The sequence below is a fragment of the Perognathus longimembris genome, chromosome 11 (assembly GCF_023159225.1).
Source record: "Perognathus longimembris pacificus isolate PPM17 chromosome 11, ASM2315922v1, whole genome shotgun sequence".
NCBI classification, from domain to species: domain Eukaryota; kingdom Metazoa; phylum Chordata; class Mammalia; order Rodentia; family Heteromyidae; genus Perognathus; species Perognathus longimembris.
Window position 1 is genome coordinate 33,020,932 of NC_063171.1, and position 15,831 is coordinate 33,036,762.

The window sequence follows — 15,831 nt, forward strand, 5'->3', positions numbered from 1 at the left end:
ATCCTAAGTAGCAGAAAGGAGGAATCAGAGAGGGAAATGAACCATACATGTATTAAACAGGAGCATTACAGAGACAAACCACTACAACTACTGCTCACTTGTTCTCTTTCCTCCCTCCTCCTCCTCCTCCCTCCTCCTCCTCCTCCCTCCTCCTCCTCCTCCCTCCTCCTCCTCCTCCCTCCTCCTCCTCCTCCTCCTCCTCTCCTCCTCCTCCCTCCTCCTCCTCCTCCTCCCTCCTCCTCCTCCTCCTCCCTCCTCCTTCTCCTCCTCCCCTTCCTCCCCCTCCTCCTCCCCCTCCTCCTCCTTGCATATGTTTTCTCCCTGTCTTCTGTATTGGGATGACAGAGAAAGAATAACCAGCTCCCTATAAGGCTATATAGCCTAGGAGATGGTTCTCTTCCCCTTCTCCCTGTTGGGGTAACCACTCTTTGGAAACATGCAGGTGTGCTACGGAAGGCATACAGTGACAGCAATTGGAAGACCCCACAGGCTCTGTCTGGGAACACCCTTCTTCTATCATGCCCTCCCAAGAACTTGCCCCGCTCCCACACTTGCTTTCCACTGTGACTCTGTCTTGTTGGTGAGAGTCCATGTCTGCAAAGAAAGAGATAAATGAACAAAACTTTAGCTTAAATCTCTGATCAATAGGAGACTATTACTGCCTAACAGTATGTGTCTTGGATCAAGAATAGTTTAGGTTGAAATGATGGCCTTCGTTTATTTGTTCAACACCTATCACATCCTAAACAATGCTTAAACCCTTTGCATTCATCATCTCATTTTAGGGCTGGGAATATGGCCTAGCGGCAAGAGTGCTTGCCTCGTATGCATGAAGCCCTGGGTTCGATTCCCCAGCACCACATATATAAAAAATGGCCAGAAGTGGTGCTGTGGCTCAAGTGGCAGAGTGCTGTCCTTGAGCAAAAAGAAGCCAGGGAAAGTGCTCAAGGCCCTTCAGAGTCCAAGGCCAGGACTGGCAAAAAAAAAAAAATCATCTCATTTTAATTCTAACAACACAATTACTTTTCATGATGAGAAGCTGAAGATGAGTCTTATGAGTACATTCGGAATCTCACACAGTAAGCAGAAGGGCCAGAATTCAAGCATGAGTGTAGGTAAGTCCAAAAGCCCTTTTCCAGGATGGTGTCAGCCTACATGGGCCACTGTTATTCTTTTATGTTTTACATTTTCATTAGTTACATTATCTAACTCACTAAGCATTTACCTAAAGTTGTGTTGGAAATGACAATGACAGTAACAAAATCTTGTGATTCCATAAGACATGTGTAACTATCATTTTACTGACTGCAGTAGTAGAAGACTTGAGGTGTTTGAAGATAACACAGTTTTGATTTAAAATGTGTTCTGTGTCGATGTTGTCCTGCTTTTCATTTTTAAGGCTGGCCTTCAGCCCTGGCCCCTTTGGAGTCACTTGCCTTGCTGAACTGCATGAAGCTTGGGTAGGATGTCTGCCTAGCAGCACCACAGAAGTTTCTTCTTCACCCTACTGCTGAAACTCATTGGCTGAAACATGGGGGCCAGGAGGAATGAGATGAAGGGTGAATGTGCAGATCATGGCTTTTTTTTTCTACCTTTTGTAGTTCTTCTTACTTCCCTTGAGGTTTTTAGTTCTTCAGGTTTGTTTCCTCCTTTCTATTCCACCAACTTCCTTCGAGGAAGATCTTCAAACCCCTTCACATCATTCTTTGGACCTCCCCGTTCTGTGAAGCTAGGATTACTGGTGTGATCCACCAATGCTTGATACCAAAGGCTTTTAGTGCCCAAGCTAGAATGAAATCTCGCTTATAAAGTGTTTTCCTAAACCTTGGCTGCCCTCTTTTAGGATTGAAGTCTCTGTATGTAAGAGCCTAGGAAAGAATGTGATAGATGTTCAAAACTTGACTTTCCTTATATACAGGATTATATCCTTGTATTGCTCACTGCTTACAGAATGGAATTATTTCACAAAGCCTTATAGTTACTTTAGTAGGAAGATGTTTATTTTACAATAAAGACAGGCATATCTGAGGCATTGCTGGTGCTATCTGGTCACAGGTAATCCAATGCTAGCCCTCCATACCATTTTGAACAGTAACATTTTGTCTCTTGCGGCAGCTAAAATTTCTGACATGGTGTCTAGGAACTGACGTGTGACTCCTCTAGATATAGTTTGGGAAAAAAATGTTATTTAGGAAATCATATTAATAATTTACACATACTAAGCATTTACCATCTCCTGGGCAGCATTCAGATGCTTTCCAGGGATGGGGACTATCCTGCCTTTGGGCCATATGAAGTCCACAGAATCATGTGGTACATGATAGACATAGATGCTTCTCAGATGCTTCTTGTCAGTTGCCTCTGATTGTTTGCATTGATGATTATTTTTATGGCCCTTAAATAACATTATAATTATCCAAATGGCCCTTGGCTGAAAATGAATTCTCCACCTCCAATCTTTACAACAGCCCCTTAGCCTCTTATGTCACAATTTTGTACCTGAAGAAACTGAGTCATGGAGACTCAATTGACTCATGTGCTACACTGGGCGATTCAGAGGCAGGTCATCACACTGATAAACACCAGAGGTGTCGTAGTGGGCTTTCTGTTTTCTGCGTTGGGGTTCAGAAGTACTTTGCTTAGGCTTTTCACAGAAGTTACCGTACCTCCAACTTATTCCACTCACATGTAAAGCCATCTTGGGCATGTGGCATCCAAGGGTCTTGTGACTCAATAATATACAGCTCCAAGAAATAACTTTCAGGGACTCACCACATTGTTTTCCACTTTCTCCAGGCAAAAGTGATGATGAAGAAAGTCTTTGCAAGTCATCCCACGGGGCGGGGAAAGGAGCCACTGAGGATGGCAAGGATCACAAGCGCCCTAAACGTCCCAGAACCATCTTGACAACTCAGCAGAGGAGAGCATTCAAGGCCTCATTTGAGGTTTCTTCCAAGCCCTGCCGAAAGGTATAAAGGGAGAAGGGCAGAAAAGGAAGAGGGCTCCATTCCCCTCTGTGTACCTGGGTGACTCTGGATGGCATTGGGCAGCTGGGGTCCAAGTTGTAGGACAGGAAGATCAGACAATGAATGAAGGAGAACAGAAGCTCTATTGGAGACTCCAGAGACAGTTAAGCTATGGCTCTTGGACTAATATAATCACTTTATGCCTTTACATGAGCATACCAAGTCCAAAAGGCCCTGGCCCACATCTGTTATTACATGGCAAGCATTAGGATTCCATGGCAAACTAAGTAGACTACTACTATTTCTTGTGTTAGTATTAGCTGTGGTGGGGACCAAGTGTTGTTGTTGTGTGTGTGTGTACACTTGTCATATATATATTTATAATAGGTACTCTTTTTTGAGAGGTTTGGATAAAGTTCTAGCTTATTCCCCTTGATGTGGTGGTGGAGACTCATCCACGTAGCAGTCTGTCCTGCTGCTGACTGGTGTTCCACTGTATGCATGGGCCACTATGTATTTGTTCCTTCATCATTCGATGAACTTAAGTATTTAATTTGGGGCTGATACAAGTAAGGCTGCTGAACATGTGTATAAAAACACTCAATGGGCATGATACTTATAAACCAACATGTAGAATGGTAACCCCATTGTACAACTACTTAAAGATAATAAGTTAAATAATCTACCTCCTCTCCCCCCCAAAATCCTTTAATGTTTTAAGGAGGTAGTTTAATTTTTAATTTCAAAATCCAAAGGGCCAAGCAGGAGAGGGAGGTTTTAATATTTGTTAAACAATTAATACACTTGGCCACAGCTTTGACCTGAGAAAAAGATTAAACCACAAAACTCTTTCTTCCCTGTCCTTGGCTATACTTTGAGCGAGGTACTGCTAGAAAGCAAGATGCCCTCAAAATTAGGTGTACACAGAGACTACAATGTTCCAGTGTGAACTCTTAGCCTCCAGAGGGCCTCCTGTTGATGCTTGTCTGCCTCTGAAGATAGATGAGTGCACATATAACCCAAGCACCAGGGAGAGAGCTGTGGTGATGTTGGGGGATTACTGAGAGCTGTAGGGAAGGCCACTTCAGTCTGGGGAGTCTGCAAGGCTTTGTAGAGCAGGTGTTTTCTGAGCTGGGCCCCTAAGGCATGGATAGGGTTTCAGCAGGTGCAAGGGTTCCCCCGTGCCCTTCTGTGGTAGCTGGCTTAGCAGAAGGATGTCTCTTAGATATCCAGCCTATTCTTTCTTCTTCTCCTATGCCTTAGCCAAAGTAGCAGGGTCATGATGAAGTATTTTCTGAGGTCTCAATTTGCTGCACTCACATGTTTATTTAAGGGTTTAATTCTACCTCCATTGCCTCTGGACTCTCCTACTCTGGAAACCGGTGTTTCCTGGTCTTACCCTTTTTCCACCCATGTTCCAGTCTCTCACCATGGCCCAGGGAGCTGGCAGAAGTTTAAACACATCTTTCTTTTTTTTTCTTATTTATTGTCAGAGTGATGTACAGAGAGGTTACAGTTTCATACGTTAGACCTTGGGTACATTTCTTGTACTGTTTTTTTACCTCCTCCCTCATTCCCCCTCCCCCCTCCTCCTTTCCCTCTCCCCCCATGAGTTGTTCAGTTGGTTTACACCAAATGGTTTTGCAAGTATTGCTTTTGGAGTCGTTTGTCTTTTTATCCTTTGTCTCTCGATTTTGATATTCCCTTTCACTTCCCTAGTTCGAATACCAGTATATACAGTATCCAGTGTATTTAGATGAGATACAGTGGATAGTGTGGGTACAACCACAGGAAGGGGATACAAGAGGATCATCAACAATAGAAGCTACGTTTTCACATGCCATGTTGAAAATAATTACAACAGTGATATAACAGTCATTTCCATAACATGGAGTTCATTTCACTTAGCATCATCTTATGCGTTCATGAGGGCATAGCAATTAGGCTCTTGTGATCCTCTGCTGTGACTACCTTAAACCTGTGCTAATTATTCCCTATGAGGGAGACCATAGAGTCCATGTTTCTTTGGGTCTGGCTCACTTCACTTAGTATATTTTTTTCCAAGTCCTTCCATTTCCTTACGAATGGGGCAATGTCATTCTTTCTGATAGAGGCATAAAATTCCATTGTGTATATGTACTACATTTTCCTGATCCATTCGTCTACTGAGGGGCATCTGGGTTGGTTCCATATTTTAGCTATGACAAATTGTGCTGCGATGAACATTGTTGTGCTGGTGGCTTTAGTGTGTTCTTATTTGTAAACACAACTCTTTATCACCTGCATCCCCATCGTTTTTGTCTCCAGGTGTCCCCAATGTGTGCTCCTGCATTGGTGTTGTCCACCAGATGCTGCCAGGTTCCGGGTGGCTCTTGTCTTACCTCTTGTCCTCTCTGAGTGGGGCTCACTTAGAACAACAGTAAATAGAGACAGTTGCCCAACATCCAGAGTTAGGGAGACAAAACCAAACGTTTTAGGTCAATGAATTTAAGCAAGAGAAAAAAATAATTTGTTTTTGCAAGGTTTTCACTGTACTTTTCTTTAAGTAGGTTAAGCACACATGCATAGGCTATGCTTATAGCTAAAATGCAATAGACTTTGATCATGTCTGAGGACCACATGAAGGCCTAACTTCAGAGTAAGAAAACCCCAGAAACACTTTCTGGGGATGTGCATCTAAATGAAGGAGTGTTCCTTACTTTATCTGGTGAAGCATGCCCTCTCTACCTGCAGGGAAGCCTGTGCATCTGTCCTGGTTTATGCTGAACATGAACCTGGAGCTAACCTTTGTGTCAGATGCAGCCAGCCCACTGGCTTCCTTGTTGGGTTCCTTGTCCATGCGCTGCACAGGAGATTTTCTGCCTCCTGCTGTGAGATGGCAGTAATGCTTGATTCTTTTCAAGGTGAGGGAGACGCTGGCTGCAGAGACAGGGCTGAGTGTTCGTGTGGTCCAGGTGTGGTTCCAGAACCAGAGAGCTAAGGTAATCGGCTTTTTTTTTTTTTAAACTTTCGTCTGATGTTATGCTGCTGGCTTTCTGTAGTAGAAATAGTAGAGCATTTCATTTGTCATCAAGTTTTGTTTTCTTTCCCACACTTCTGGACAAAGTAGCTTCTCCCTCTCTCCCCCCCCCCCCCATTTCTTCCCATCACCTCTTTCTTCCCATCTCTCTCCCCATCTCTCTCCCCATCTCTCTCCCCATCTCTCTACCTCTCAGCAGTATTAGGGTTTGAACTCAGGGCCCCACACTTGTTAGGCAAGCATTCAATCACCTAAGGCCCTGCCTCTGGCTCCTTTTGCTTTGGTTATTAAAAAAAATAGATGAATAATTTATTTTGATCTCCCAATTTGCTCATTAAAATATGCCGAAAAACATTATGGATATCTTATACTTATGGAAAAATAACTAGTGTTGCTAAATTTTTTCCTCAATTTATTTTACCAATTGCTTTGGTTATTTTTAAGATATGCTTTTTGCATGGCCTGGACCACAATATTCCTATTTATGCCTTTTGCTATAATTGAGACAACAGGTTCATGCCACCATGTCCATCTTCCAAGTAGCTCTCTTGATTAAAAAATTACATTGTCGGGGCTGGGGATATAGCCTAGTGGCAAGAGTGCCTGCCTCGGATACACGAGGCCCTAGGTTCGATTCCCCAGCACCACATATACAGAAAAACGGCCAGAAGTGGCGCTGTGGCTCAAGTGGCAGAGTGCTAGCCTTGAGCGGGAAGAAGCCAGGGACAGTGCTCAGGCCCTGAGTCCAAGACCCAGGACTGGCCAAAAAAAAAAAAAAAAATTACATTGTCAACGATTATTGAAGCTGTGGTATCCCTGAAGAAGGAAAGAGAATAAGGTTGTTTTCTTTTCTCTTCTTTCTTGTTTTCCAAAAGGGCATCTCTATTCCTAGTGGCCATGACTGTGAATCTGACCATCCATCTATATAAATAAGTTTCTTTGTGTATCTTTTGGTAAAACTATTTTCTTTGGGAGAGAGGTTAGTGGTTGAGAGAGGCGTTGAGAAAGCCCCAGGCTAGCCTTGTGGTCACAATCCTATTTCAGTGTCACAAGGTCTGGGATTATATGTGTATATCAACATGTGTAGCTTAATGCCATATTATTTAATTTTTTTACTCTTAAATTTTATTTATTCTTTTAATCATTATGCATTTATTCCACATCCTAAAATTCTTGAAGAGTTTCAAAGAAACAGCCCCAAAGCACTCATGACTGATGGGCAGCTCCCTCTAGCATCTGCCTTTAACTAGCACAGCCCAAATCACAACAGTGTCCTCAAACCCTATTAAGGCTACAGTGCTTCCATTATGGGTTTCATTTGGAAGGTTTTACTCATTTTTTCCCCTCCTACCCCCTAAAAATATATGTGTCCTGATCTGTTTTATCAAGATCCTGGCTGTTAGTGAGCGATAATGTGCTCTCTCCTTACCTGATTATGTCTGGTTAAGTTAGCATTTCCATCACCGGAATCCTCAGAACAGGGCTGTTGATGTATTTTTTTTTTCATTAGAAGAGAATGCTGATGCAGTAAGTTTGAGAAGCTCCCATAACTCATAGATTCACTAAGCAGAAGTGCACATTTCAAGCTCTGAGAAATCTTGCAATAAAGAAATTTATTTAACCAACTCATATTCCCCTGCTTTCTTAAAGTATGTGTTAACATCCCATGGAACCCCAGTGTTTTCCAGAACACAGTTTGACAAACAAGTGGGATAAGTGTTTGCTTTGGTCCAGAGTTTCTTACCCAGAGACATGAATCTCTCTGGAGGTGTTTCAAATACAAGAGACAATAGATGGGGAGTGAAGGGCATTCTTTTGGAACAGCTGCAGTCCCACCACATCAGCAGCCATTGGTTCACATCTAGCCCGGGCTGCAGAGCCCACACTCACGCACTTCTTTTTTTTTTTTTTCTTCAAATTTTTATTATCAAACCGATGTACAGAGAGGTTACAGTTTCATACGTTAGGCATTGGATACATTTCTTGTACTGTTTGTTACCTTGTCCCTCATAACCCCCTCTCTCCTCCCCCTTTCCCTTTCCCCCCTGAGGTGTTCAGTTCACTTACACCAAACAGTTTTGCAAGTAGTGCTTTTGTAGTTGTTTGTCTTTTTTTTATCCTGTGTCTCTCGATTTTGGTATTCCCTTTCAATTTCCTAGTTCTAATACCAGTATACACGGTTTCCAATATACTCAGATAAGATTACAGAGATAGTGTAGGTACAACACAGGAAGGTGATACAAGAACATCATCAATAATAGAAGCTACAGATACACATGGGACGTTGAAAGTAGTTACAACTGACTCACACACTTCTTATTGCCTTACATCATGGTGCAGGATGAGCAGTCACTGGTCCTTGCAGACAGGAATTCCTTGTTCTGTGAAGACAAGCTTCACATCGCTTGGCTGCTAGCTGTCTTCTCAAGTCAAAATAGCCCTTGCTTCCATGCATTTGACTGGAGGCACTACTCCTTCACAGGCTTCCTGGACTGTGAAAAACACTTTCTGGGCTTTACAAACAGCATCTCTCACAAGAGGGCCCTGCCCCTTCTGTTTCCCTCTCACTGAATGAACCTCCACAGGCTCCTGACTAATCCTGTGGTTCTCACCTCCCCAGATGAAGAAGCTGGCCAGGCGGCAGCAGCAACAGCAACAAGACCAGCAGAACACCCAGAGGCTGAGTTCTGGTAAGCTGGTGGCTCTCTCAGCAAAGCCCTTCTTGTGTCTAGGCCTCTCCAACCAGATGCCTCCAACTGTGCAGCTCTTTGAGTGACATGTCTGTACATAGTGAAGGCCAACTCGCACCCACTTGGGAGAGAAGACTTCTGGATGAGCACTGAGCCATGAGGAACTTGCAAGAGTGTTGAGGGCATCTTAGTTGTGTGTCTAGAATTGGTCATTGGAGGTGGTGTTTGCCTGGTGCACAGCCCCCTTGCTTAGATCCCTCCAGTCAGGGGAATGTGCCAGGACCATGTACAGAGTCAAAGTCATGCCTAGTTTATCCTTTCATCCAGTCCTCCTCCTTCTCATCAAATCCATTTAGTGAAGACATGACTGATTTACTTCACCTGTTGGTTTTCTGTTATTGTGACAAAATACCTGAGATAATCAACTTGAATAGTCTGTCTTTGGCTTATGGTTTCAATAGACTTCAGTCCATAGTTGCTTGTTCCTGTTGAGAGGCAGAACATCATGACAGAGCATGCAACAGAGGATAGCTGCTCATCTTCTTTCATCCAGGAAGCAAAAGAAAACAGGAAGAAGCAAAGGTCCCAGTATCTTTTTGCAGGAGCACATGACCTAATTTCCTCCTAATAGGCTCCACCTGCCAAAGGTTCACCAGCTCCCAATGTGTCACAGGCTTTACCATGTGAGCTTTGAGGTAGCATTTTAAGATCCAAACTGTAGAACCCTCCCACTTCCAAAATGATGCAAAATAATGAAAGTAACGGCAGTCAGATGATAATCCCATCCTTTCTCAAACACTTAAGAGTTCACAAAGTGTCTTTCCACATGTTGTTGACTTACTCTTGTAATAAGCATTTTTCTGAGGTGAGAATGTTATATCCCCATTTTACAGATGCACAAAGGCTCTGCAAGTTAGAGTGGAGTTGCAGATTGGTAAGGGAAAGAGCTGAGATTAGAAATCATCTCTGTGATTCTTTATTTTTTTGGTCAGTCCTGGGCCATACTCAGGGCCTGAGCACCATCCCTGGCTTCTTCCCGCTCAAGGCTAGCACTCTGCCACTTGAGCCACAGCACCCCCTCTGGCTGTTTTCCATATATGTGGTGCTGGGGAATTGAACTGAGAGCTTCATGTGTAGGAGTCAAGCACTCTTGCCACTAGGCCATATTCCCAGCCCTCTGTGATTCTTTGTTCAAGAGGCTGAGCTGCCTAAGACAGCCTTACCTGATGTTTCCTCATCTTTCTCCTCCTCCTTTGACTTCTTCTTCCAGAGCTGGTAGGAAGACTGGAAATGGGAATCATCAGAGGCAGGTGCTGGGATATTCCATGAAGCTCAAAGAAAATAACAATCTCACTACATTATGTACATGATCATTCTTTTTTTAAAAGTGTTTATCCTTTAACTATAATTTCCTTTACCATGCACATTTCAAGATTAATAATGGCACACAAAGATAAGATAAAGTCTCTTTAGAGTTTCTGTAGTTTTACCACATAAAGACACATTCTTTAGGCCAAATCATTCACAGACACAGTGGAAATCATTAGAAAGAGTTGAGTTATAATTTGGACTTAAAAATTCAACTGGGACAGGATTTGATAGCTGCACATTAGAGAGTAGTACAGTTATCATCAAAATAGTCACAAGGAACATCATCATTCTTAAAGGGATAAATATCCATGTCCACTGAAAGTAAGAATTCCTTTAAGGGTTTATATCTTAAGAGTGGATCTTCTCGCACTTGAATGTGCATATAAATCAGAATGCAGATCGTGACTCATAAGGAAAGTCCATGTAGGCACTAAGAAGTCTGTATTTTTACAAGCTTTTGCTTAAAATGAAAAGTTCCCATTGCTCTGTAGACTGCACTTTAATGGTAATACAATGTAATGCTGTCAACAGAGATTTTTGTCCTTCCATGGACTGAATTGGGCTGACACATGAGCTAGCTTTGATCCAAAACTTGACTCTTGAAACCTAGAGTTTCTTTAGCGTCATACCCCTTAAACTTAGTGATTTTGTAATAAGGGAAAAGACTGATGACAAGATCACTGTGTTGGGAAAAATGAACAATCTTGTCAAGAGACTTGAATTCTGCTCTCAACTCTTATTTTAACTGGAACTAACTTCTCTATCTCTTTGTAGCTGAGGCCAAGCATCCTTAGGGTGGGGTAATAATATCTGTGAGCTCTGTGATTTTTAAAGAGGGTCACAGATAGGAGGAGGCTTTAGTTAGAGCCATGTAAGTTGACTCTGTCTAGGCCAACAAGCTCATAGGGAGACGAATGTGCCAAGACATTGTGGAAACACAAACTCCTAGTGCCTTGGACTTTGTTTAACAGATCCTCAAGGCACATCCTAACATAGACTTAGTAAGCAGTAGTAATTGGCTGATCTTCTCATGAACTCCTGTGTACAAGTGTAGCAAGCTATTGTCAAAGTACACACAGTCTCACTGAATCTTTACGTCAACCCTGGGAGACAGTTGCTTCAATATCATGCTTGTTTCTTACTTGACCAATGGGCTCATAGTAGGTTATTGCTGAAAGCATCTTTAGGTTCATCTTTTCAAAACCTTTGTTTACATCGGGAACTCTCAGTTGTCTCCCTTCTCAGCCTCATCCTTTCCTCCAAGATGATGGCCCTTCATAGGCATAGGCTGGGAGTCATTGATGTTACTTTGTCTCCTTTTTTTTTTTTTGCCAGTCCTGGGGCTTGAACTCAGGGCTTGAAATTCCTTTTGCTCAAGGCTAGCACTCTACCACTTGATACACATCACCCCTTCTAGCTTTTTCTGTATGTGCGGTGCTGAGGAATCGAACCTTCATGCATGCTAGGCAAGCACTCTGTGAGTAAGCCACATTCCCAGCCCACTTTGTTACCTTTTGTAAGTGAGGAAAGTAGAGCTTAGGGAAATAAATACCAGTCCTGTCACACAGCTTGCTGGGTCCCCAGCTCATGAGAGAGTCTCCCATGACTCTCAGTACCTTGTGTTCATATCTTGACAGCATGGAATAAGTCTGATGGAGAATGTGGCTTCCAAAGCTAGGTCACAAAGAGACGTGGTGTCTGTGCTTTGTACTCATGTGAGTCACTTGTTCTGGGTTATTAGCCTGTCATGCCATAAGGACACTTCAGCACTTCAGAGAGGGCTATGTGGTGGAGCAACAGTAGGCTCCTAGTGGTGAGGGATGGTGAGGGTCTGGTGGAATGCTAAGCTGCTAGTGAAGAGATGACCTGCTGCCTTCTTTGCCCCACAGCTCAGACAAATGGTGGCAGCAGCGCTGGAATGGAAGGGATCATGAACCCCTATACAGCTCTGCCCACCCCACAGCAGCTCCTGGCCATCGAGCAGAGTGTCTACAGCTCCGATCCCTTCCGGCAAGGGCTCACCCCACCCCAGATGCCTGGAGATCACATGCACCCCTATGGTAAGAAGGGCTCAAACCCCAACTTGCTTGGGTGGGCGTCTTCCCTCCCCACACATATCTACAATGAGATGCCAGAACAAGAGTACATGTCCTACAAAATGTTGCTTGGATGGCCTTACCCATTAGTTACAGAAGAAAGACTCATGCATATTTATCACTGGTGCTTCCATTTCCCTTTATTTTTAATTCTTCTTAGTGTACCTCCATTACTTAACTCTCCTTTCCACTTAAGCCAGTGTTAATACAGATGAGCCTTGGAGACTAGCAGGCAGAGGTGACTCTAGAGCAGAAGGCTAAAGTTTGGCCTCAGGATACAACTCAGCTTACACATCTTTTCTCATTGCTATTAGTACTACTATTAGTATTACTACTAGTATTATTAGTACTAGTACTGAGATTTGGGCTCAAGACCTTGTGCTTGCTATGCAAGCTTTTTACCACTTGAGCCATGCCCCAAGTCCTTTACTACTTTTAAATATATTTTTTATTGTTACTATAAAGGTGATGTACAGAGGGGTTACAGTTCCGTAAGTCCGATAAAGAGTACGTTTCTTTTGAAATGTCCTCTCTCTCTCTTCTGCTTTGTTTGGGAGAGACAATGTGTCTCCTGTTTTTGCCCATGTTTGGAGTCAGATTGTGTCCCTCCTAGCTCTGCCTCCTGTTAGTTGAGATGGCATGGCAGGCAAGTACCTCCTTTTGTGATGGAGTTTTGCTAACTTTTTGACTGGGCTATATAGGAATTACATCTTTATACAGAGAAAATCCATGGAGTATGTTATGCAGTGTTCTAATATCTGATACAATCTGTAATGAATTATCTTGATGACTAAAAAAGTAAAGTTTTGTGCAGCAAATCTTCAAAAAATGAATATTACAGACATAAAAGGTCACACAAACTTTGTAAACATTCCCCCTGAATTAGAAAAGTACACTAACCTCTCTGAATGTCACCCATTCATCAACTGTTTTTTGAGGGAGCAAACACTATTCAGGGCCTTCATTGGCCAGTCTTACGTATACATCCAGAGATATGCCTGTGCCTTGCCCAGTAATGGCCACCCTTCATCCATTTTGCTTCTTCAGCAGACATCTGCCACACCTGGGCCATTCTACACTTCATGGCTATGGGAAACCAGGGAAAATAGGTTTTATGCAAATTCTTACTTGTTCAGAGTTTCAGGGGTCTTATTACTACATAAACACCTGTGTGACACATCCTTTCATAAAATGAACAATTAACGACCAGTTTCATAAGCTCCAGTTTCCACCTTTTCAGTGACCAGGAGTGCAGATGAAGCAGGTTCTTCCTCAGGCTCTGGTGCAGAGGTCCTGGGGGTAGGCACCTGACCTTCCTCTCCTGTATATTACAAGTCTGGGGAGACAAAAAGCATTCAGTGAAGTTATTGCTTGCAAAGACAAGTGTTTATCCCTGGGTAGTATTGCTAGTCTCACTTTAAGAACCTATGTTTTTAAGTTCAGCTGAATTTCCCAGCACTGAAATGACTCACTTTGTGAAGACCCTCACGCCGGTGTTTCATCTCCATTTCAGGTGCGGAGCCCCTTTTCCATGACCTGGATAGTGACGACACTTCCCTCAGTAACCTGGGTGACTGTTTCCTAGCAACCTCAGAAGCTGGTCCCCTGCAGTCCAGAGTGGGAAACCCTATTGACCACCTGTACTCCATGCAGAATTCTTATTTCACCTCTTGAGTCTTCCCCTAGGGTTTGCTGGTTAGGCTCCCATATGGAACAACCATATTATACGAGGGGTCACTGGCTTTAGGATGGGGAGGCCAGAGAAGAGATGGGTTGGGGAGGGAGTTTTGTTGGGGATGCTGTTGTATAATGACATGGTGTAGCTCAGCATTTCCAAAGACTGAATACATTATGGATTGCATAGTTTAATGTTCCTAATAGGAGTGTTAGCATTAGAAATGAAGATGTGTTTATCATTAAGGACAGGGACTTTTAATATAAACATTCTCATGAAAACTAGATACTTAGGGACTCCTAACAACTTCCCACCATTTTGGGGAAGCACTTGTCAAGAGGTGCATACATTTATCCATCCACACACCATAGGAAGACAGACAGACAGTCAGACAGACAGATAGATGGATGTGTGTGTGTGAGTGTATAATCCTTCATACTTTATCATCAAAGTTTATTCTTAATTATAACAGACACCAACTGTACAGCAAAAGTAACTTTATTTTCAGTGTGAACTATATTTAAGGAAATGCTTGATGCACTTAAGTTATAAAACAAGATAATTTACTTTTATAAACTTTATTTTTAGTTTGAAGAGATTTGTCAGAAGGACAGAGAGGGCTGTTCCAACTGGCCCCACAGTGTTGAGTGTTTGAGTTTATTCTGTTTCTTAGAGTGTTATTGTGATCTGGAAAGCAGCTCTGTGTAGCTGGCAGTGCTCATTAGTGGACTTGGACTCTTGATCTCTTTGAGGCTGAATCACTGGGCGTGGGTGGGACAGAATAAACCCTGACCAGGATCTTAGGAAATACAACGTCTAGACTCCTGGGCTTTGTGTTCGGTTTTCACATAGGATGATTGGGCAGCATCTGGAAGGATGGTTCTGCTCTTGAACCCCTACATTCTATGAGGGGTTAATAACAAGTTCCTACCTCCCTCAGGGACACTGAGGCTCCATTCCCCAGGACACATGATCCAAACTGAGATGAAGATTTGATAGTTGTTTAAAATTATAGCCAAACCATCCACTTGGTGAGGGAGGATATCTGGGAATGCAGAACAGGAAGCTGCGTCACCTGAGTCCTGTGGGCAGCTCTGCTAGTCATATTCCATCTGCCCAGCCTACACAGGCAGAGACAGCAGCTCAGAGTGGACCAGAGTCCTTCAACGGGGAAAGGTTTGGGGTTCGGGCTGAGGGTGTGGAAGAAGGCATGGCATAGTAGTGTTCTAGAACAGAGGTTGACCAAGTAGTACCTGCAGATCTGTTGTTTTAAAAGATTTGAAATCATCATTAAAAAAAAGAAGACATTGTGACAGACTAAATTACTTTCAGACAAAAAGTGTGACATATTTGCTATCTCAATTTGGCTCTTTACTATAAAAAAAAATTGAGAGCCCATGTTCCAGAGCCCATGTTCCAGAGGTCTGTCTCTACAAACAGCCTTGTGAAGCTCAGAGGGATAGAGAAGGCCTGGCAGAAAACCATGGCTCTTCCTTCCAGTTCACTCTGCTGGGTGGGAGCACAGAAGGCCCCACAGCCACTGATCACAAGGAGAGTGCCACACTCTGGTGTACAACTGTGGTGCTACCATTCTGTGCCAGAAACCAACAAGAGTCCAGGGAAAAACAGAAGATACCTTAGACTCCTCTTAAAGGGGCTGTGGCAGGCTTGGCTTCGCTCCTGGAGATGTTATGGGAGCCAATGAACACAGCCACATGTTCTCTTTATGATTTTCCAGGCCAGAGGACGAACGTCCCCTTTTGGTAGAGTCTGTGTTGTGTGATTTTGGAGTACTCTTGTTTATAATTTATGAAAACCAGGAAGAACCTCAAAGCAGTCTGATGAGAACAAGGCAGATATTGGGGGGCTCTGCGAGTGTCTATGGTACCAGACACATTGGAGAATGTAGCAGATACTATGTGAGTGAAAACAGAGACCTTTAATTCCACTCTTTAATGGCATACTAAGGTGAAATAAAAACAAAAACAAAAACAAAAAAATCTAAAACCTCTTA

At 43.1% G+C, this 15,831-nt stretch overlaps 1 protein-coding gene across 1 annotated transcript in view; it reads left to right on the forward strand.

Moving 5' to 3' along the window:
* Lmx1a (LIM homeobox transcription factor 1 alpha) overlaps positions 1 to 13,816 on the forward strand; it is a 58,761-nt gene extending 44,945 nt beyond the window's left edge. The window contains exons 4-8 of the mRNA XM_048358188.1: positions 2,797 to 2,969; positions 5,870 to 5,947; positions 8,606 to 8,675; positions 11,936 to 12,106; positions 13,656 to 13,816. Of these exons, the coding sequence (XP_048214145.1) occupies positions 2,797 to 2,969; positions 5,870 to 5,947; positions 8,606 to 8,675; positions 11,936 to 12,106; positions 13,656 to 13,816 (653 nt within the window). The remainder of the gene's footprint in view (positions 1 to 2,796; positions 2,970 to 5,869; positions 5,948 to 8,605; positions 8,676 to 11,935; positions 12,107 to 13,655) is intronic.
* The last annotated feature ends 2,015 nt before the right edge of the window (positions 13,817 to 15,831 follow it).